At 42.6% G+C, this 22,453-nt stretch overlaps 1 protein-coding gene and 1 long non-coding RNA gene across 2 annotated transcripts in view; both read left to right on the forward strand.

The window, feature by feature from the left end:
* Positions 1-491: 491 nt before the first annotated feature.
* On the forward strand, positions 492-1,197 carry LOC125752828 (uncharacterized). The gene is made up of 2 exons (XR_007403243.1): positions 492-885; positions 1,031-1,197. It is a non-coding gene; the product is annotated as an uncharacterized LOC125752828 (long non-coding RNA).
* A 556-nt stretch (positions 1,198-1,753) lies between these two features.
* The window catches only part of TMEM178A (transmembrane protein 178A), a 50,213-nt gene continuing 29,513 nt past the window's right edge, over positions 1,754-22,453 (forward strand). Inside the window, exon 1 of the mRNA XM_025454087.3 lies at positions 1,754-2,228. Within this exon, the coding sequence (XP_025309872.1) occupies positions 1,829-2,228 (400 nt within the window). The 5' untranslated portion in view covers positions 1,754-1,828. The remainder of the gene's footprint in view (positions 2,229-22,453) is intronic.

Genomic DNA, 22,453 nt, shown 5'->3' on the forward strand with positions numbered 1-22,453 from the left:
CACTAAAATTATAATTCTTTGTCTTCCTTAATTAGACTAGAGCTCCCCATAGATCTTGCTGAAGCTGTGAGAAAATCCAAGCAATAATTCACATTGTCAGGTCAGCAGATATGGGCACAGGGGTCCAACATGATGGAAGGATTTGCTTAGGTGACCTATCCATGAATGGCTCAGAAGAGGTACACAACCTTCACTGGAAATATATGCTCTGAAGATGCCGAGGCCAAACAGCAATGAAAATAAATCCCAGCAAGGTTCTTATTCCACCTTTACAGATGTCATTCCAGAGGAAGTATATAAATCCCATTAATACCAATTGATGTGGGGCACTAATTAATAAGTTCCATTAAATCATGGAGTAATGACATTTAGCATCTAATGAATGCCTCGTAATCTCTTGATCATTAATATTTTATAGCATAAGAACACAAGAATTGGCATTGTGGGCTCATGCAGCATGGTTTTCTGTGTCTGACAGGGCCCCAAGGGCATTAAGTGGCACAAGGGTATTGCCCCTGTGTTGTAAGACTACACAACATAAACGGTTGAATCTTTCAGTGACCCCGAGTTCTAGCATTTCCTCATTTTAGTAAATGTGAATCTGTCATTCTCCCAATTAACATCTGTGGACTGCTAGTGCCCTGGAAGAACAGAAGGGAGCTAAGATGCAGACTTTGCTGTGTAGCATTGCTTTCTTGTTGACCCTCCCATTGCATGCAAGAAACTTGCACGGGAGAAAATCATTACTTTGATTTATTACCGGGGGCTTTCTTTATTCAAATGCAATAATCACCTCACAGAGCAGGTGCCATTGCAAGGGCTTATTGATCCTCTGCTCTTCTAGAAATTCCAGGAGGCCGTCACTCACTCCGCCGGGAGATAGAGGTGGTCCACAAAAAAGAACTCAGTCTCAGAGAAGGCTGAAGGGAAGTGGGAGAAAAATCCCTGTCCATCGTCGTAACGATCCGATCCGGTGACATTCGGTGCCTTTTTTTTTTTTTTTTTCTTTATTTCTTTTCTTTTCTTGCAGAAGAGGGGCTGGAGGAGAGACAGCGCTTAGAGGCTGCAGTGGGCAGGAGGGAGAGGGAGAGGGAGAGAACACCGACAGAGAGCTGGCCAAGGGGTCTGGGAGGCTGCATCCTTCGGGCGTCCAGAGAAAGGGTCTTCGGCTCCACCTCACGATGCCAAAGAGCTAAATCTCGCCGCGCAGCCCGGTCTGGATGGGATTGCTTCTGGGTGCAGCACGGGACACTGATCCCAATCAACTTGGACAAGTGACAAGACCGAGTCTGATGTCGATGGATGTCTTCTGAGGTCGTTGGAGGGGAGAGGACAGGAGGCAGCGTGCTCGGGGGTAGGTGGAGAAGCAGCCTCGAGGCCGGGGCCGGGCTATAAAGGGACGCGGAGTCGGCGAACAGCGAGACGAGCCCCGACTGGGGGCAAAGAGGAAGGAAGAGTTGGCGAAAAGTAGGGGGAAGTGGGGACGGGGTCAGGGGAGAGAGGAGGAGAGGAGGGAAAGTGAGGGCGGCGGGGAGGGATTAAAGGAAAGGGGGCTCGCCGGGGAGAAGGGCGGGCGGCAGGCTCGGGAGGTGGAGGGGAGGCTCGGGCCGGGCGGGGGCGAGGGGGCGGCGGGGCGGGGGGCCGCGGAGCGAGCGGCGCGGCGGGCCGGGGCTGCAGGCGCGGGAGGGCGGCGGGGGCAGGTGGGGCGCGCGGGGCGGGGGGGGGCGCGCGGGGCGGGGGGGGGCGCGCGGCGCGGAGCCGAGGCCAAGCGCATTGTGTCTGGCGGCGGCGCGGGAGCCCGGCGGCGGCCGCGGCGGGGCGGGAAGCCATGGAGCCGCGGGCGCTGGTCACGGCGCTCAGCCTCGGCCTGAGCCTCTGCTCCCTGGGGCTGCTCGTCACGGCCATCTTCACCGACCACTGGTACGAGACCGACCCCCGGCGCCACAAGGAGAGCTGCGAGCGCAGCCGCGCGGGCGCCGACCCCCCGGACCAGAAGAACCGCCTGATGCCGCTGTCGCACCTGCCGCTGCGGGACTCGCCCCCGCTGGGGCGCCGGCTGCTCCCGGGGGGCCCGGGGCGCGCCGACCCCGAGTCCTGGCGCTCGCTGCTGGGGCTCGGCGGGCTGGACGCCGAGTGCGGCCGGCCGCTCTTCGCCACCTACTCGGGCCTCTGGAGGAAGTGCTACTTCCTGGGCATCGACCGGGACATCGACACCCTCATCCTGAAAGGTGAGCGGCCGCTGCGCCCCGCGCCCCGCGCCCCGCGCCCCGGGTGCCCGCGCGGCCACCTCCCCGCCGCGCCCCGCGCCCCGCGCCCCGCTCCGGCTCCCTCTTTCATCCTTTCTTCCTTTCCCTCCCCTTCTTGCCTCTCTTGCCCTTCTTCTTTCCACGACTCTCTTCTTTCCTCCTTATCCTGCTCTCCCTCTCCTCCTCCTCTCGAGGCTGGGCTTTAGCCGAGCCCCCCGCCCCGGCCCCCAGCTTTTATCTGCTCCTTTCCTTCCTTTGACTCCTCTCCCCCTCTTCCCCCTCTTCCCGCTCTTCCCTCTCTCTCTCCCCTCGTCCTCCTCTGTCTTTGTACACCTGCCTGACTTGCAATGCATGTGTAGATTTTCTTGACGCTGCTCCCCTACGGAGGGTGACAATAAAAAAAAAAAAAAAAAAAAAAAAAAAAAAAGCCCAAAACCTTTCCCCAGCCGGGCACCTCTCAAGTTGTGCTTTCCTTTTAGAAATACCTTTGGAAGAAAAGCAGTGCAAGCCTCCGAAGAGGCGGAAAGAGGCTTTTTCTTGTATTGTGCAGATGTTGGGGTTAGATGGAACCGGCCTGGCCATCCCAGCCTGGCCGGCTAATGGGAAGCTAAGGAGGCCCCAGACCTTCTTGCCGACCCCAAAGTGCAGGGTTTCCTGTTGATTAGACGTCAGATAGCATTATTTCATTGGTGAGGCACTCGAGCACAGGTAGGACTTGCTTCTCACCTTCCTGATCACTCCACCCACCATCCTCCGTTTCGAGGCACACCGGGGTGAGGGCAGGAGCGGACCTGCCCAGGCCCTTTAAAGCACAGCTTTCTGGATTTGGCATAGAGTCTCTCATGTCTGTGATACCTTGTAAGGTTGCTTTTTGTTGTAGTTGTGGTTTTGGGTACTGAGTTGTAGAGCATTAGTTTGCTTTTCCGAAATCTATGCAACACCTGGCTTCCATGCATGTAAGCAGAAGTTTGATTTTTTGTTGTTGTTGTTGTTGTAATCTCATTCATGTAAAAATATTCAAGTGACAATCCTATTGGTGAAGTTTCCTTCTAACTTTCAGAGCTCCACTCTTATTTTAAATTATTTTTCTCTGAAAGGAAAAAAAAAAACCCACCCTCTTTCCCTTGGACTCATTATTGCAAAAAAAGAAAAATCACTACATTTTAGTATTTAGTAGCCATTTAGAAAAGCCAACAAACAGACTTGTGTGGAATTACAGCGTGGAATGGAATTACATAGAAAGGAGGGGGTTAATAACATTTTGGCCTTCGGAGTCTTGTTAGTTGGCATATTCTTCATTTCTCATACATGTCAACTTCCTCCTTCCCATGGCTAGCTCAGCTGGGGACTGCCATCTGAAATCTGTCTGTGCATGGAAGGACTCCAGCACTTTTGGGGAGGAATAAGATACAGTAACCTTCCTTTGGGAAGTACATCTTTTTCTTTCTTCTCCTAACTCACATCCAAATCTGATTTCACCTCATGAAGATGCTGCATAATTAATTCTGATAGTAGCATAGTACATGAACAAACTGTAAAAGCTGGATTTGGAGGCTCAGTTATGGAATGCTCATTTAGGCAAGGCAATTTTGAAAGCTAAGCAGCATAGTCTGTCTTTGGAAGCGACAGAGCTGCATTGCCTTAGACTCTTTCTATGCCTACAGTAGTTGATTGCACGTAAATTGCATATAGTGGAATGCCTGAAACAGCAGGGCAGAGCCTAACCCAACAACAGGAGAGGGGCCCCCACAGGATACTGCACATTCCCCACCTCTGGAAGTGCCCTGGCTAGCTGAGGTGCCCAGCTCTGGGGTAATCCAGAGCCAAATATCCTAAAAGTAAAGGGACTTTAGAGGTCATTGAATCCCGTCTCCCACCTATTGTTCAAAATCCCTTCTACATTCTTTCTGGCAAATGTCTGTCCAGCCTAGCACTTCTATAAGATTTCTATACTAACTAAAATGATCATATATTTCTTGTCATGAACACAGTGTTTTAGATTAAAACAAAATCACCTTTATAACATTGGTGGTGTTTAGCTAATCCTTTGTGCAGAACAGTAAAGGGTTCTAGGCTATAACCAGAAGACATGGACTCCATTGCTGGCTCTACTGCTCAGTTGCAGTGTATCCTCCAAGAAGTGTCCAGACCTCATTGGCCTTCGGTTTTCTTATCTATGGTATTAGGAAAGCTGACTATTCTTTAGGGAATTTTCTAGTTCTAAAATTTAACATTGTTATAATAATAACAGTGTAATTTTAGCTTTCTGGGAAGTTAATGAGCTGACATTATTACGACATGAGGAGTTGGGAGAAAATGACAGCTATCAGTAGATGATAGGATCATAATTTGTTGTTTGGGAGACGGCCAAAAATGCTTCAAGTACTTTCAACGTTGCAACTAACCTACCTTGGGCTAGTTACATAACTCTTCTGGCTCTCCATTTCATCACCTATGAAATGAAGGGGCAAAATGAACAGCTTAAAATTCTATAATTCTACAAATAGTTTGATTTTGGCACCCGTATTAGGTAAGCATTATTACTTTTGTTTTGGCATCTGATGTTCGTGGCAAATCATATGTCATACATATGACAAATGAGTCATATGTATCTAGCAGTTGACATCACATCCAATTTAAAAATTTAAAGAACTAGGGTCTTATGGTCTACTTTTACTTCCTTCTCTTAATTATTTTGTTGATGAGTTTTAACATTTAGAAATTGTAGTCATGAGAAATGAAGAAAAATAGACTTAGATGGGGGAGGTAGGTGGGGAGTGGGGTGGGGTGGGTACGGGCCGCAGAACCACCTGGGATATTTAGTGAGCTTTGGAGAGAAAAAGAGACGAGCTGTTCCTCATAGGACTTAGAAGGCAAAACCCGGAGGTGAGTAAAAGTTGCAGAGAAGAAAGTGTGAGTTGATAATATGGAAAACATTCTCACTGTTGGAATTGTTTGCATTTCCTGTTACTGGAGGCCAGGCAAGTATTTCTGAAAGATGTAGAGGAGACAGAAACAGTCAGTCTAAACGATGAGAAATTAGTTTTGAAATGGAATGTATAGACTATCTCATCTTGATCTACTTAAGGAAAATCACAGAAAAACATTGATTTCGATGGGACAACTATTTGGGAAAAAATTACCAAATTCTAAGTGTCACTCTTCATTATGACTCTAGTTCACTGCTAGCCCAGAGTGACCCTAGGTCTAGACTGGACCTCCAAGCAGGACCTTCAGTAAGAACAGTGGTAAATTTCTTGATAAATGCCTTGAAAACCAAGACTAGAACCCTGTGCTCCTCTGCCAGGCTGACAAAGGACTTTTTGCCAGCCCAGTTTGAGTACAGTTGTTTTTCCAGCTGCCAGGCCTCTTAACTAGCATTGCATTGGCCAGTCCACATATCTGTCTCTTGCCCACTGGGATAACTTGCAAAGGCTTTAGAGATTTTAGGTTCATTCACTATTTCCATCGTTTCCTATCCAGTGCGGTAAATGCCAATTGCAATTATGTGCAAGGTAATGAGGAAGACGTGGCATGTGGGGTTCTTTTGGGTTTGAGTTGGTCAGTTGACGCTAAATTATTCTTCCATACAATTCCTTCTTGCAGCTGACTTTTGCTGCTAAAGAAGCTGTACTGGTCAAAGTAGTGTATGCAAATGAAGTCATCCTCCACTTAGCAATTAGAAGGATAGAAAAGTTGAGAGAGCCTAGTTACAGGAACTTGAAAGAATGGACTTAAAATGTAGAGCTTCAGGCCTCCCTGTGCCACTGGGACTGTTAGAGGTTTGGAAGAAACTGTACATATAAAAGTCACAGAAAGTCAGTAAAGCGGGTGGACGTGGCGTGGATCACATAGGAAGCCCAGGGAATGAGAAAAAGGTGACCTAAGGATAGGTTCTCCATTCATTCATCTGATTTATTCACTCAACGAATACATATTGGGTGTCAGGTATTGCTCTAGGTGTAGAGGTTACAGGAGTGCATACATGGACATAAGTGTCTATCCTCCTAGGATTCCTATCAAGTGGTGGAGGAGTTATTTTCTAGTGGGTTACGTAGGAACCACCCGTAGTAGGTTGTGGGAAGAGCGCTTGGAGAGGGCTGCTAGCACTGGTAGGCAAATGACAGAGAATACGGTGCAAAGTGATGGACTGCTCTGCCCTTTGGGGGACGCCGGCCCTTCTGTTCCAAGTACAGCTCTTCTGTTTAAACTACTGGATGAACATTCAAATAGGAGGACAGATGGAAGGAGACTCAGTTGGAAACATTATATAATGCTTCTCTCAGTTACTGAAAACACTGATTTTAATAAATAAACATTGATGAGGCTTGTGAATACATTATGTAGAACTTTGGAGAAACTAATTTTGAATGGGAATTAGTCATTGAAATTATATCGAAAGTTCCAACTGTTCTTACTAGCCCTCCCTTTAATTTTCTAAATTTTTTAATTAAAGTTTTTCATTAAAAACCATTAACGTTACATTTCAAGTATATGTACCTTGTTGATGTAAATCAAATTTTAGTATTATATATTGCCTGCAATAAACAAAAGGAAGATTCATGTTGCAGTGTTTTGTTTTTATGAAATTGAAAGGGGTAGGATTTCAGAAATGTGAAGATGATAATTCTGTATGCATATTGTTAACTTGTATAAATCATTTGGGATTGAATTCTTGAAACTTGAAATAAAACATGTCCTTGTGGTTTCAGAAGCATTTTTCATCTAATGAGGTAAACAGAGATATCAAAGACAGTAGGACACATATACTTTGTCATTTTGTTCTGTGTAAGAAAAAGAAAGTAGGAAAATTGGTAGGAATTCATTGAATCTGTTCTTCATTCTGCTAATGATTTATCTGTTTCCCCTGTTGCTTATTTTCCATGAAATTAATAGTCTGTACAGGACCCACCAAGTTCTACCTGACACGGAAATAGATTGATGCTTTTCTTCAGCTCATTTGTAGACCAAAGTATCATTTGTGTTAGAATAATTATCTCCCAAGAGCAGATTATCTAGGAAAGTTGAGAGAGGCTAGCACTGTTTCTCCTCCCCGACCCATTAGGTCACATATGGTTCTCAGATCTTGTCTTGAACTAGAAGATGCTGCCAGCAAAAGGATTCCTTAGTTTTGGGGGTGCTGGGGATATCATCAAGACTGTCTTTTTCTTTCTTTACTCTGAAAGCCAGTGGTCTCCGAAATTGTTTTGAGCATCACTGTATATAATTTATATTCATTCATTTTTAAGTTATGTGCTTGGACCATACCAACATATGCGTCATAAAACACAGACAAAAGCAAATTTTGAAGGAATGTGGTAATAGATATCAACAGAAGTTCAACTATTTTCACCCTACATTCCTAAAGATTGCTTGTATACCCCCTGGCATGTGCATACTCCACTTTGAAGAGTGCTTCTCTCACTGCTCATTAGCAGAGCCAAGTTTCTCATCTGAGCCAAGAAACGAGTGATTTTTCCTATCCTGGCTGAACTTTATTACTTTATTGGGGGATGTGTGTCTCCCAGTACACTGTTATGTCACACACATTCATCTTGCACAGGGGAGAGAAGACACATTTTATTTTTGTATCATCTCTGATACCAGGCACAGGATTAAACGAGCCCTTTTTAATTAAACAACTGCCAGCTCATACTACACAACTCTTAATGACTAGATTTGTGGTTTTGTTGCAAAGTGTTTTGAGGCTGAACATAGCCAAGAGTAGCACTCTATGGTTCAACACGTTCTATTGCTAATGCTCCTGAAGGTTATCTTGAATAGAAATGAAATTCTTACTTACCATTCTACTATCGAAAAAAGATACTTGCTTAAATTCTTTTCATCTATATACAGGAATTGTTTTTTAAAAGTGATTTATAAACACAAAAGTGGATGAGGTTTTAAGCGGTTTGGGATCAGAATTGGCAAAATCAATGACCTTTTTATTCACCATGTCTCATGGATAACATTCAGCAATGGCCTTGAGAGGAAAAAAGGAAGAGTTTTTGCTATGTCATGGAAAGTTCACATCCAATTATATCCAAGTTGCTGTGATTTTTTCCCCTTAGCTACTGATTTTTCTTCTCCAAAGCTCAAAAAGAGCCTTCAAACTCTCAAACCTCAGGCCAACTACTGGTAATTGCAAGTGTTCTTGATTGCCTTAGAAGATAAGCTTTTGTTAGGGGAGCATCTGGACGTTAAGATCCATTGAGGGAGAAAAGGAGACTCCCCAGTGTAGATGCTAAGCTAGAGACCATCAGGAGTGGGAACATTGAAGGAATTTAGGCAGCGGATGGGGTTTCCCAACAGTTAACCAAGAATGGACTTTCCTTCCATCTCTGTTATGCCTGAAGGGCAGATTTTTGATCTGTGACCTCTGTGACCAAGCAAGCTGTGACCTCGGTGTGGCTTTCTCCTGTTTCACTCGGCCCACCTTTTTCCCAGTCCACCTTATCTTTCAGGGAGCTTCCAGTGTCCTTTCATACTCAGTGGTGTGAACATCTGTTCCATTTTGTGGTACTATCTGTGGCTAAAAGCATCAAATTTGGTCATTCTCTTCACTTGCCACCCTCTTGCAGAAGCAACTGGTGAAATAGAAAGGAAAAGTTGAAAACAGCCAAACTGGAGGATCAACAGCTACTTCAAATAGGAAATATGTCTCCTTTGGAATAAAACATTAGCTCAACATTCGGGGGGCAGTTCAGCTAAGATCATTTGAACAATGTAGACTTGCTTTAGGTTTAAAAAATTAGTTTTCCTACACTTACTATCTAAAAAAAAAAAAAAACCAAACCAAACCCACAAACCACCACAACATTGATATTGTCTAAAGCGTTGCACAACTGGTTGTAAAGATCTTTATCAAAATAAAGGCATCTGTAAATAGAAAGTGGGCTTTATCTTCCAAAGCTGATAAAATTTATGACAGTTTATTTTTTTCACTTTCTTCTAGTGTTTCCCTGTGGTTAAAAGTGATTGCAATGATTAATCTATTTTACTGCAAGTTTTAACTAAAAGGATGTAACTGAACTTGGAGCATGAGAGACTCAGCATCCGTGTCTGAAGCTGACAGCCTTTGTTTGCTGCAGGGTAACTGGAGACTATATGCTGTGCTCCATCTCTCTTGAAATTCAGCCAGATAAACTGATTGCAGACCTAATAATAATGTCATGGGGCACCCATCAGAGAATGCACCAGCAAGTGAGAAAAGGGGAGCAATACGAACCGCATTTTAGTTTCTGTTATCTTAAATTGCTGAGGACACATGGAATTATTTCCTATAACTTGCTAGGTGTCCCCCAGGGTTCAGACTTTTTGATATTTTGTTTACAGGTAAAAATCAATCAACTAATTTCTCCTCTAAGGACCTAAAGGATGTGCTGTGTTCCCTTTTGGTTTTCTCAAGTAATTTGATACTAGATAGGCACGCAGAGAAAAGGTTCCAGAAATATAAATGGGAAATTCTGAATGTATTGATAATTCCAGAAGGCGTAATTGTCTCTTTGCAACAGGTCACTCAACTGCAAATCAACACTGATGCTTCCATCTGCCAATAAGCACTGACGTGCAGACTTTGGGTCTGTCACAGTAGAACAGGCAGGATTGGGAGAGTGGGGGAGTGGGGAGGGCTCTGTTTGGCTTGGATCTCTTTTGTTTACATGTTCAGGATTTTTATTTGGTGTAGGGGATGTGAGCATTTGCTTCACTCAACGATCAGTCAACAAATGTTACTGAGTGTTGGAAAGGAAACACTTTTGAAGATAAGAGGCTGCTTAGTGAAAAATATGGGTGCCATGTCCTCCTTTCTTGTAGGATTGTGCTTTCCCTTAACCATACCCAGAGTAGTGAGGAAGGAGGTCTGGGTAAGTGGTCAATTTGACTTTAGATGCCATTTCTTAAATTCTCACAATTTTGAAAACTGCTTACAGTGATGTTTACAGTTGTCATGGAATTTTAAACCCATACATCCTGTTAAATGGTACTCAATGAAGTTATCCTGAAAAACAACAGAACTGATCGCCTGTCACGTGATTGAGAAATTATGAAACTGATCATCGCAGTGACCGTTTGATGTCACAAGAGACAACTGAAGGGGAGAAGAAACCAAACATATAATTGAGCCTAGGCCAACTGAAGCTCAGTGTTTGTTTTATGCCAGTGATGCTTCAGAATCCCTTGTGCTGGGTCACTTCATTCTTTGCACATATTGTAGGAGACTGGGTGTTCAGACAATGGAAGTATTGGTTGAAGAAAGCTGAAACTCATAAGTACTAGAAAAATAATGAGATAAGCTGAAGTAAGGAGTGGCAGGAAAAGTGACAGTGATGGCTAACATGAATATTTCTGAAAAATACTGTCTTTTGTTCAACTGTGGAAACAAAACAAAAGACACAAGGAAAGCATTTGCTATTCAGTAGTAAAAGATAAAACCCAGCCAGAAGATGTCCACCGAAGAAACATCAAAGTCACATTGTAGTTCTTTCCTTTCCTTTTTTTTTTTTCTCAAGAGTTACCTTTTCTTTCTGGAGGAGACTCAGCTTGGTAGGAGGAAAATGGGTGAGCTCATGTAGAATCAAAGATCCATAGAGTTGAAGGGAACTTTGAGCAGTGATTCTCACCCTATTTTTTTTTTTTTTTTTTTTTTGCTACGAAGCCCATAACAGAAGATTTTCACATCTGCTACTAGCACCTATCAGTTCTCGGCATACCAGTTCAAATTCCCTCCTTTTCTTTCTGAAAGCTTATTTTCAGAACACCTGTGAAGGAGGGGGTGTTGTAATCAGCATCATTTCAAATTTGTTTTAATTTATAAAACAGAGTCTACCATTTGGCTAAGGGAGGCCTTCAGTCTTATATAGAAGAAGCTAAACAGACAGCAGTCTGATGGGCAGTGGGGATGGGGGCTTTATCTACATTGCATAGTTTTCAGGCTTGGATGCTTGTAATGGGAGCTGATGGATATTGTACACATTGATGGTTTGGTCCCCCAAAGTCATCCCCAGGCATCACCACTGATTTGGAAAATTGGGAGCCATATAAATAACTCATTTCCTGTTCATCTTCAGAACTGATCCCAACATACCTGAATTGGGAAAAATTTTTTACAGTGATAGGAAAAAGAGTATAGAAGGTCGCAGTTTTGTATGCCCTCCAAGTGCGACATAGTTATTGAAATAAATATATCTGAGAGCCCCTGAGAGGCATTAAACAGAGTCGTTCCCTTGTCTCTAATCCACATATACAGACGACTCTGCAGTAATATTTTGATATGCCATGGGGGAAATTGAGTGCTTCTTACTAACAGGCCCCAGATTTTCATTTTGGAAATTTGTGGCATGGGTACTTTTTAGAGCATATTTTTATTTCTAAATGATAACAGAGTTTTTGTTTTAGCATGCTTCTAATTCTATTTACAGGTTAAAATGACAGACTTCTTTTTTCCCTGTGGCCAAGTGTTCTATATATGTAGTTTTTCTAGAGTTGTTTTTATTTTTGAAAAGGCCAGGTAGAGCAGCATTTCTGATTAGGTATGAAACATTATAATTTGAGCTGTGGGTCTAATTTTTTAAAATGCAGTTAATAAAGCACTTGACAAACATCTACTTACATAGCTGGATTTATCAGTTAAGGATCTCTTGGTGCCAAATAACAGAAAACCCAAATAAAAATGGCTTAACCTACAAGGAAAATGTATTATCTCCCATAACAAGATGTCTGGAGGAAACCTGTTCCCTGGGCTGATTAAAGATTCAGTGCTGTTGGGCTTTAGTAGTCCCAACATGGGTGTTTTTTGCCTTCAGGCTTGTTTCTTCCTGGTCACAGCAGTGCCATGAGTCACTTCCTCACACAGCTGACAGTTCAAAGTCTAGGAAGGAAGAGAGGCCATGCCCCATTTTTTGTGAATCTATTTTATAATAAATGTAATTTCCCAGAAGTCTCTGAACAGACTTCCCACTGGTCTCATTGGTGAGATTATTGTCACATGACCATTCCTAAACCAATCCTTGGTGAATGGAATGGAATTATCATAATTCCCTTAGACCAATTAATTTTTTCCCTGGTCCTGGTGAAGAGCCCAGTCTCCCCAGGGAAGCATTTAGCTGCCTGACAGATGAACAAAATTTGGTCTCTGTCAGCTAAGGAAGTGTGGACGTTGTATATACAACCACAGTGCACAGTGGTGGTGTCTGGGGATGACTGGAGGACCAAATCATTCATGTGTACAATATCCAAACTCCAAATGGCAGTCCAGTCCTATCTGTGGTCATTCTGTAGGTAGATCAGGACTGAGAAGAGAACCCAGATTTTCTACTAGCTTTTCCAGATTTACTATGTTCTCTCTATCCTGCCCTGATGGGCATAGGGGAAGAAAAACATCTTTTTCCTTTTACACTCCAGCTTCTCTGGTTGGGACCTTATAAAACAGAAGACAGATTAACAAAAGAAAACAAATAGAAGTTTGAAATGTACATGGTGCATATATTTGGGAGCACTCAGATAAGTAACTCAAAGTGGTGGTTAGAACTTGGGCTGATATGGCATCATAACAAAAGAACAATATATTTTTAAGAAGAGACCATACAAAGGAAAAGGACTTTGAGCTTCTAGGACTGACAAATTGTGGGAAGGCAAATATATGAGGGAAACCAATGACAGATAATGACCAGTTTTAGCAATTTTTAAAATGTAGTTTCCTTTGGTACTGTCTCTGGGATGATATGAGTCTAGAGATGCCTCTGGTGATTAGCTTCTATCCTCTCTGGTAGAGACGGGAAGGAGGAGAGCAGAGAAATTTTCTTATATCTACTTCTTCTCAATTGCCTTCAGCTCACAATAATCCTCATGAAAAAATGGCATATTTTGGGGCAGCATACTCTGCTACCTTTCTTGGGCACTTGGAAGTGCCTTGAAAGCCTGGTGCTTTTGTGAAGAGCTGGTTGTGGTTCTTTAATCTCGAGTGACCCAGGAACTTCATGATTGTTTCTAAGGAGGCTTATTTATAATTGCACTTAAAAAAATGGAATGTAAAATGTTCAAAATAGTGCATTTTAGGGGATATAGACGTATTCTAAGGTCCGATAGTGCAGTTGCTATAAATTTCAGATGCACTGGGCTTGGTGAGATCAGGATTTCAGTGCTTCCTGGATGTACAACCTTATTCCCCTACCCCACCAACACACAGAGAAGGTCAGTGCGCACCAGAGAAGAGTTCTGTGGAAATCATTATTCCGAATATGCCTGACCCCCACCCCCAAGCCAGCCTGGTTTATAAAAGTCTGTTCGCCCTACAATATGACTTGTTTTAATTTCCCGTAGGAAAATAACAGTGACGATAATATGTTTCATTATCATCCCTTGACCGGTAACCCACTGACCATTATTACAAACTACTAAGTGCATCTATCACTATTAACAACTTGAGAAAGAAAATTAGCAAATCCTCTTGCTGTTTTCTGTGTCTTGATGTGTTGGTAGAAGCACATGCTCAAAACCTGAGAAACTAACCAATTCTAATTTGAAGAGATGCCGCTTTACTAGTGTCTTTATAGGGCTTGAATAATCCTTGAGATTTCTGTGAAGAAGTGTTTGCTTTCAAAATTGCAAAGCTGGAAGGCCACGTGAGGAAGCAATTGTTTGACCATGTATGATCTTGGGTTTGGAGGAGGGAGTAGAGGGAGACTGTGTTAGGATGAGCCCCAGTCATCTCAGCAGGCATGTTCAAGCTGACCCACCTCAGTGCACCTCACATTTTCTGATGGAATTACTATGCTCCTCTTGGATGTCTCATTTGAAACTGAGAGACCTATTTATTAAAGCTTGATACCTCTTTAGAGCAGGAATTTCAAAGCAAGAAAACAATCTGAACCATTACAGATGGGCTGAGCTAGCAGGATTTTAGCACAGAAGCCTCAGAAGATGGTGTAGAGCCACAAGGTATGTGGGTGGACATATATTTGGACCACCAGATTGCATGCCAATTTGTAGGTTCAAAAAAAAAAAAAAAAAACAAGAGAGCAGGCAGGAAAGAAAAGAAAGCAGGAAGGGACAAATGAGCAGCTATTTGGTGAATCTTTGGAGGACCATCTCTATGGGCATCTTGTTTCTTTAAATATAAAAAATTAGTACATTTATTTATCTTTCTAAAATCCAATCTTATCATGTCTTAGCTTTTAATAAAAATCTCTGTCTGAGGGGTTCCTCAGTAAATTAAACACAGAATTACCAAATGATCCAGCAATTCCACTCCTAGGAATATACCCAGAAGAATTGAAAACAGGGACTCAAACAAAATCTTCTACACGAATGTTAATAGCAGCGCTATTCACATGAGCCAAAATGTGAACACAACCCAAATGCCCATCCATTGATGAATAGATAAACAAAATATGGTATATTATATAATGGAACATTATTCTGCCATAAAAAGGAATGATTTGCTGCTAATCTTGAAACCATTGTGATAAGTGGAAGAAGCCAGACACAGAAAGCAATGTATTGTATGATTGCAGTTATAGAAATATCCAGAGTAGGCCAATCCGTAGAGAAAACAAGGATGGAGGAATGGGTAGTGACTGCTTAATGGGTTTTCTTTTGGGTTGATAAAAATGTTCTGGAAAAAGAGGGAATGGCTGCACAGTGTACTAAATGAAATTGAATTGTTCACTTTAAAATGGTTAAAATGGTAAAAAAAAAAAAAAAAAACCACACACACACACACACACACACAAATCTCTGATGGTTTCCCACTGTTCACGGCTATAAGTCTAAACTTCTCAGCAGTTCATAAAAGGTCATAAAATAATCTTCACTGTTAGCTCCAACTACCTTTCCGGTTATATACCCGGCCACTCCTCTGAGAAATCAAGGGTCAGGCTATACCAGCCCATTTGCTGTTCCCTCAATACATACGCCCTTCACTGTCTGTATCATTGCATATCCTGTTTCCTCCGCTGGAAATACCATGCCTTCTTGTCCATCTGGGCTCTCTTTCTTGTAGGCTTAGTGTCATACTTAATTCCTTGACTCTAGCCTCAGCCCCTTTGCAAGGTTAACTGCTTTATTAGCTGAGACCCCAGTGTGCTTTATACATACCTCTATGATGGTACTCCCTACATTGTACTGTGATTTGTTTCCTTGTTTTTTTTTTTTTTTTCCCCTACCTTAAGGCCAGGGACAGATAGTACCCAGCGTAATATCTGGCACATGGCAATCTTTCCATAGAATGGCTGTTGAAAAACATTACATTGGCTTGACTCATATTATGGTCATCCTATCTGGTTCATTTTCTTCTCGCCCACTCCATCATTTTTTGTTCAGTTCAAGGATAAGGAGAAGGGAGAATTATTCTCAGTTTTCAAAGCCTAGGACTCTAATAATTAATTCAAAAAAGACAAAGTCCTTGGCATTTTTAAAAAGTAGTGATAGTAGTGGAGGTAAAAAAAAAAAAACCATTTATTTATGCTATGCTTTTATTTTTGAAGTGTTAAAAAAATCAGTGTAAAATTAACAGAGTGCTTCTTTATGGGGGATTTTCTTTATAAATGTTCTTAATCCTGAACTAAAGGATTGTATTATTATTGAAGTTTTCTTGTCTTTCTGCTTATCTCCATGGGAAGTCTCTGCTTCCAGGGAACTGTTCTGTTATCTCTGTTCTCTCACAGGACCTAGTAGGGGGCTTTAGAAATATTAGGAACTCGGTACTGACACAGTGTTTTGCAAAATATTTCTTTTTACAGTTTGGTATATTAAATACACTTTAAAAAAAAATAAAATTGTTGCAAGTCCAGTTATATACTTCCTTTGGCCAGAAAGCAGAATGGCTGGAATAAGCTACAGAAAGACTCTTGGTTGCTGCCCTTCATCTGTCTCTTCACTGAGCTGTTCTGCTGTGTGGGGCTCATTGCTAGGGAGGCTCTCCAGCTGCGGGTGAATTGCATGGGGTGCAAGAGTGCTCTCCTCTAGCGGAGGTGGCTCTCCTAGAGACCAGTGGCTTTGCTCGCCCTCTGAAGTGATTTCCCTCCCAGCAAGTTTATTTTGCAGTTTTCTGAGGAGACAGAGGAGTCAAGAGATGTGGGGTATCTTCTCCACCCTGTTATTAACTCACTATGTGACCTTGGCCAAGTCACCTCACCTCTTCAGAGCCTCATTTTCCCGTTCGTAAATAGAGATTGGATCACTATAACCTGTTGGGTCTCTTTCAGCATTAACTGGCTGTAATTATAGGATGCCCAGAAAACAGTGGCTTAATTAACTCTGCAAAGTATAAGGATAGGAAAAGGTCAGTTCTTTCTAGAAGCAGGTAAGCAGTAGGACAATCCAAATTTGAGAGCCTTTTCCTGTTTTCAAACTGTTCACCTGTATGTCTTTTCTTTGCTCTTTTGTATGTGACAGGCTTTCTTATTGCTTAATTTTCTTTTATGTTTCCTGAGGATTTCAAAGGAGAAAGCGGGACTTTCTATATTGTTCCAGGGATTCTCTTCTGTGGGAGCAATGTTTGCCATTTGGTTGGAAGAATTCAACTGTATAATTTTTTTTGCTTCTTAGATTATTTCATAGGGAATTGGTAATAATAAGGTATATCTGGTTTTAGGGACTGGAGTCAGAGTTTATAGTAGAGAACAAAAAGGAGTACCCTTTAGAAAATTGCATAGTATAATTTAAAATTTGCCTTACTCGCTCATTTTTAAATGTCTTTGAAGAAGTTTTGAAAAGATTTTGATGAAAGAAAAAATCATACACCTTTTTTGTTACTACAGGAAAAATTCTAGCTTTATTCCTTCTTTGCTTCAAAGAGTATTTAATACTCATAATTCATGTGAAGTCAATGAGGAGTCTACAATTATGTGTTATGCTTCATTTTGTTCAAAAGTTTTAAAGGTATGCTTTCTGAATTTAGTTATCCATTGCATTAAATACCTGGAAGTTATATTTGATCGGTTTAATTTAATTCATATTATGAATCCTGATTATTCATTTTAGTTTCTTTTCCCCCCCTCACATAATATTTTAGGTGGCTTGCCACATTACTGTAACTGGAGTAATAATTAATTGTACTGAAAGCCTTATTCAAAAAATTTGAATGTGATATGACTTCTGTTGACTCCAAGTTTCCTCCTTTACCAAGGAAAAGATATATCTACATAACCTCTTTCGTCATCCATGGCACTGATTACAATGGCTAATTGTAATTAGCCTCTCAACTTCCAATCCTTGATAGGACCAGTTGTTTTTACTTAAATCCTTCCACACAAACCAGAGACTGGGTAGGCAGGCCAATCATCAACCTTGTCTCCATCAGGGTCAGGCTGGTGCTTATCAAGAGAGCCAGAGTGTGACTTCCGGAAGACAGACTGTATGTTGTTTAGGGTATTGAGGTAGTACATCTCCCCTTGTCCCTGTCATAAGCATTTGGTTATATGGAAGATGTACTTAGAAGATTATCTAAGAGCAGGAAAATAAACCTGTGTAGAGAAAGTTAACTACTAACCTACCCTGAATGGTGGTGGGGAAGATGGGTGAGAAGCAAGTTCATAGAGAGGGAGAGGAGAGCCATCCCATAACGGTCTTAACTTTGGTCTCTTGGTTTGGGAATATATTGCTTAAAAAGTTTCTTCATTCTTTGGGGATTTTGTTTCTTCATTTCCTTTTACAAACGGTAATACTAGGGAAGAGGCTTACACAATCCGTGGGAGACTATGAACTAGGTAAGTGAAATTTCTCTGTAGTAGCCATATGATGAGGCATGAGAGACTCATGGAGTATTAAAGAAAGCACCTTAAATGGACACAGCAGATTCCTTCCACATCACTTAAAGCAGCTATTCACAAGGAGAAAAAGGACACATGTTCCCTGAGTAAGCGTGTGTGGTCCAGGAGAATGACATTGAAACTGCTGGCAATTACCATTTGTGTACAGAGGGGGATGTGTCCATGTGGTTGGGGGTTGGTGTGTGAGGTGAGGGATGGGTGCTGGGGCCTGGGAGGGGGAAGACGCAGAGACCTGGGCACCAGGAATTCCTGGCCTACCCCTGGCCCTTCCTGCTGCACATAGGACCTTGGCAAGTCGCATAAACCTCTCTAGATCTCTGTTGGTCATTTTTATTTTATTTTGTTTTATTTTAAGATTTTATTTGAGAGCACCAGCAGGGAGGGGGGAGGGGGAGGAGCAAAGGGAGAAGCAGGCTTTCCACTGAGCAGGGACAGCACCCCCACCTCCCCCTCCCCCATCCTCCCACCCTCCTACTCTAAATCCTCAGGGCTCCATCCCAGAATCTGGGATCATGACCTGAGTTTAACGGACTGATCCACCCAAGCACCCCATCTGTTGGTCATTTTTAAAGTGAAGGGTGGGATTTCTAAGAGTTTTCCAAATTACTACATTTTATGATTTATTTAGAGTGTCAGGAAGTCAGAGTGAGTTTTCCAGATAGCTAAAACCTACCTTTCTGTGCATCTTAATGGGTGGATGTATTTATTCAATGCATTATGCACACCCCTGCCCTCTGAAACAGAGAGCTCTAAATTTAGCTTTTGCATAATGATTCAGGTTATCATTCAGGTTATCATTATGAACGATGACATAATACTTAGGTACCCTTAGAGAATGCAGAGGTGTGTAGAACTATGTGCCTCAAAACTAAATAACATAGTCTACTATTCTTCAAAGAAATTGTGCTTTCTCTGATTTTTTGTTTTAATGCTTGCTGTTTTTCTAAATATCTCTTCCTTTTTCTTCTGTTGCCTGCCTCTAGCTTCCCTTTTATATATCCCACTTTGCTGTTTCTAATGGGCTAGAACACAGGGCTGTAGATGAAGCACGTAGGAATTAGGCCTGAAGTTAGCGCAAGAACCTGTAGGTGAGGTTTCAGGAGGGACTCCTGTGAGTGAAGACTGCAGGACTTGGTTGTCATTGCTGTAGGCTTTTGGGGGTTCTTCTGTGTTGCAAGGAGCAAATTTTGCAGAACTATAGTCTGAAGTACTACTTACTGAACGCTGTAAAGTTTGTGACCATTCTTCCTCCAGAGAAATCAAGAATGGTGACAGGGCAAGAAGGCCAAGAGGGCTCAGAAATAGAAAGAGGTCACTGAGAGGACAGATGGACAGACCTGTGAGAGTGTCCGGATGATCGACAGACACGGCCAGATCTCCTTTGTAGGGCATCCCACACAGTCATTCCGGTTCACAGCCTTGGCTTGCCTGCCATTCTGTACCATGACAGCCCATTTCTGCCTCCTTTAGATAAAGCAGATACAGGGGATTGGCAGTGGCAAGGCTGAATTAGGACCCATGGATGCTGAACTCCTAGTTAATTGTCATCCTATTGATCCTCCAGACCACTTGTCGCAGATTAAGAAAATGTAAATTGGCGATTCATTTGCTGTGTATTTACATGGAAATGCCACTTTATTAGTTTGCAAAGTACAGTAGCTTCCATTTCAGCATATATTTGGACACTGACTAATTTGCACTTGTTTGATCTTGCAAGCTTGGCAATTTTGGGAAACCTCCTACATCTCCCATCCTCCCTCCTCATAATCTCACCTCACCCATGCAACAAAGCCAAGAATGTTGCTTTAGGCTATAGGAGCCATATTAAAAAATACTGCTGGGTTTCTTCAAGCTTTTCTGATGTAAACTAATTAATTAATTAATTTTATGTTTAGGTAACTCCCGAGGGTGATAGGGAGGTGTGGGGGAAAAAGCCAGGAGACCAGCAGTGATTAGACCAATGGGACTGTCTGTGTCATCCTTTTCGGCACGGTAGTTAAGTGTGCCACGATTGTGTGCCACCTATGTTATTTTTTTCCTCCTTTTTAACAATCAGCGTGGGTGACTATGGGAACAGTCTGGAGGCACCTTCTGCTACTCATGCTGACCCCTCTTCACTTCGAGAAAAAGACTGTCATTCTTGATCTTGGGATTCTGGAATTATGGTCTCTGTAACAGTATAAGCCTACGGCCTTATTTATCCAAGGCTTCAGATTGACTTCTTCTTTATTGATTTGGGCTGCTAATCATGCAGTCTGTTGGACTGTTTCTAATTATTTTGGCTATCTTAATTATTGGATTGTGCATGATCTGCTCTATTCAAATAATTTCTCAGCAAAAAGAATTGAACCAACTCAAGAGTGTATACACATCTACCTAGTTCCTATCTGCTCTGCCTCTAGCCCTTTGTATCATGTTAAATGAATCAGTTTTGCCTCCCCCTTTTTAATTTTCCTCTCTGTGAATACAGAGAGAATGATATTATCGTGTGGCTTGAGATTTAGGGTCACTGGATATCAGGCACTAGCCAAATGTAAATCTTCACTACCAGTTTGATTGGACCATTCATGCTGACATAATTATGTTGTTTAAATCTTTACATTTGTCTTCTTATGAACTTTCACAAACGTGTGCTCATTGTGAAAAATGCAGAAAACTGCAGAGGAAAACAAAAATCACTTATAACCCTGCAACTTAGTTAAATAGGCCTGTGAAAGTTTGATTTCTTTTCGTCCAGTCAAATATATACACAAAGACATATTTGAAACAACACAGTGTATACTGCTTTGTATCCAGTGTTAAGCCACAAGAATTTTGCAATTTTCATCATTTTTAATATATGCATAGTATTTTAACGTGTGGATGCCCAAGCTTGTAGTTAACTCCTCTTTCCGACTCTCATCTGTCCTCATATCCCTTTTTTTCCCTGCTGATAGGATCATGTATCTGAAATAAAACTTGATCATATCGCTGGCCTGCTTAAACCCTTCTGTGGCTCCTGATAACTTCCCGGAGGAGGCCTGGCCGTGGGGGGAAGGGCACTGGGCTGCCTGTTCTCTGCCAGCCTCCCCTCTGGGCTCTTTATCCTCCTTTCTCTCCACTTCATGCTCTGCAACCCTGAACCTCCATCCTGGCAGTCCCTGGAAACGCTCCTTATCTCTGCACTTTTGCTTTTACTCTTCTTGGGTCTGGAATGTCTGTTCCTTCCCCTAGTGTCACCACCCATGACCTGGCTGACTCAGACTCAGTTTTAAAATTCACTCTAGGATGACTTCTCTGACTCCCCCTCCCGGGGAGTGTGCTTCTCTGGGCAGTCCTGAGGCAGCCTGTTTGTATTTCCATCACGTATGTGACTCCTGGCCCCCTCCAATCCGTTCTCCACGCTAAGGCAATAGGGAAGTGTTTTTTGCTTGTTTGTGTCAAAAACAAACCAAAACAATCAATTCCGATCACATCATCAATTCTGATCATTTATAATCTGTGGTGACTTCCAATGAGGCTTATAATAATGAGCTTCAGGCTTCCCATGGTCTAGCCCCACTTTCCTTTCCAGCAGTGTCTTTTTTGACACCTGCCCCCACTCTGTACCCCAGCACCACACATCTTCCTCTTCCCAGCCCTGTCTATGCCCTTGCTTCTGCTCCACAAGGATATTCCTGCCTATTCTTGAGAACCCAGCCTTGATGGACTGCCTCCACCTTCCCCTCATGGCTCAGGCATCCTGTTCTATGGTTTCAGAGCCCTGTGTTCTCCTCTATGTCAGAGTTGTCATCTGACATTGACTTGTGCTATTATTTCAGTAATGCCAGTGTTGCTCAGTAGACGCTAAGCTCTCTGAGGGTAGAGCCTCTCTTTGTTTTCATTCACGTTACAGGTGGGATTGAATCCAAAACTGGGGGGAAAAATCACAATGTCCGACATCTGAGGTTAAACAAACTTCAACGATTCAGGCTGACTAAGACCAGTTCGGTTAGATGTGACCTAGTGGGCTGTACAGGACCTGCGGACAAAAGGTAGTCGGTCACGTATGACAGTGTCTGCTCTGTTATAGTCCTTGGAATCCTCTATGGAATCAATAGTAACAGCCCCACTTTACATATAAAGTAAGACTCAGAGAATATTTTTATAAAGGTAGCAGGTGGCAGGGCCATCACTGAATGCTCAGCCGGCCTCCCGGAGCAGGAGGCGATGTGGAATGAAGGGCAGGGCAGGGTCCAGGCTGTCTACTAAGAAGTGATGGACCTCCTGGTGTACTGTTGTGAAGCCCCACGTGTTTCTTTGTGTGTCTGAGGTTGCGTTTGGGCAGCTCACTGGCTTATCGTGTGGTCTTAAACCAGTCAGGCAGCAAAGACGTGCAGCCAGAGGCAGGGAACGCTTCAGAGGCTGAATTCATCTCCGCACATTTGTGCCCCTGGCAATTAATTGTGTCCTTCCGGT

Source organism: Canis lupus, chromosome 17, assembly GCF_003254725.2.
Source record: "Canis lupus dingo isolate Sandy chromosome 17, ASM325472v2, whole genome shotgun sequence".
Classification (NCBI taxonomy): Eukaryota; Metazoa; Chordata; class Mammalia; order Carnivora; family Canidae; genus Canis; species Canis lupus.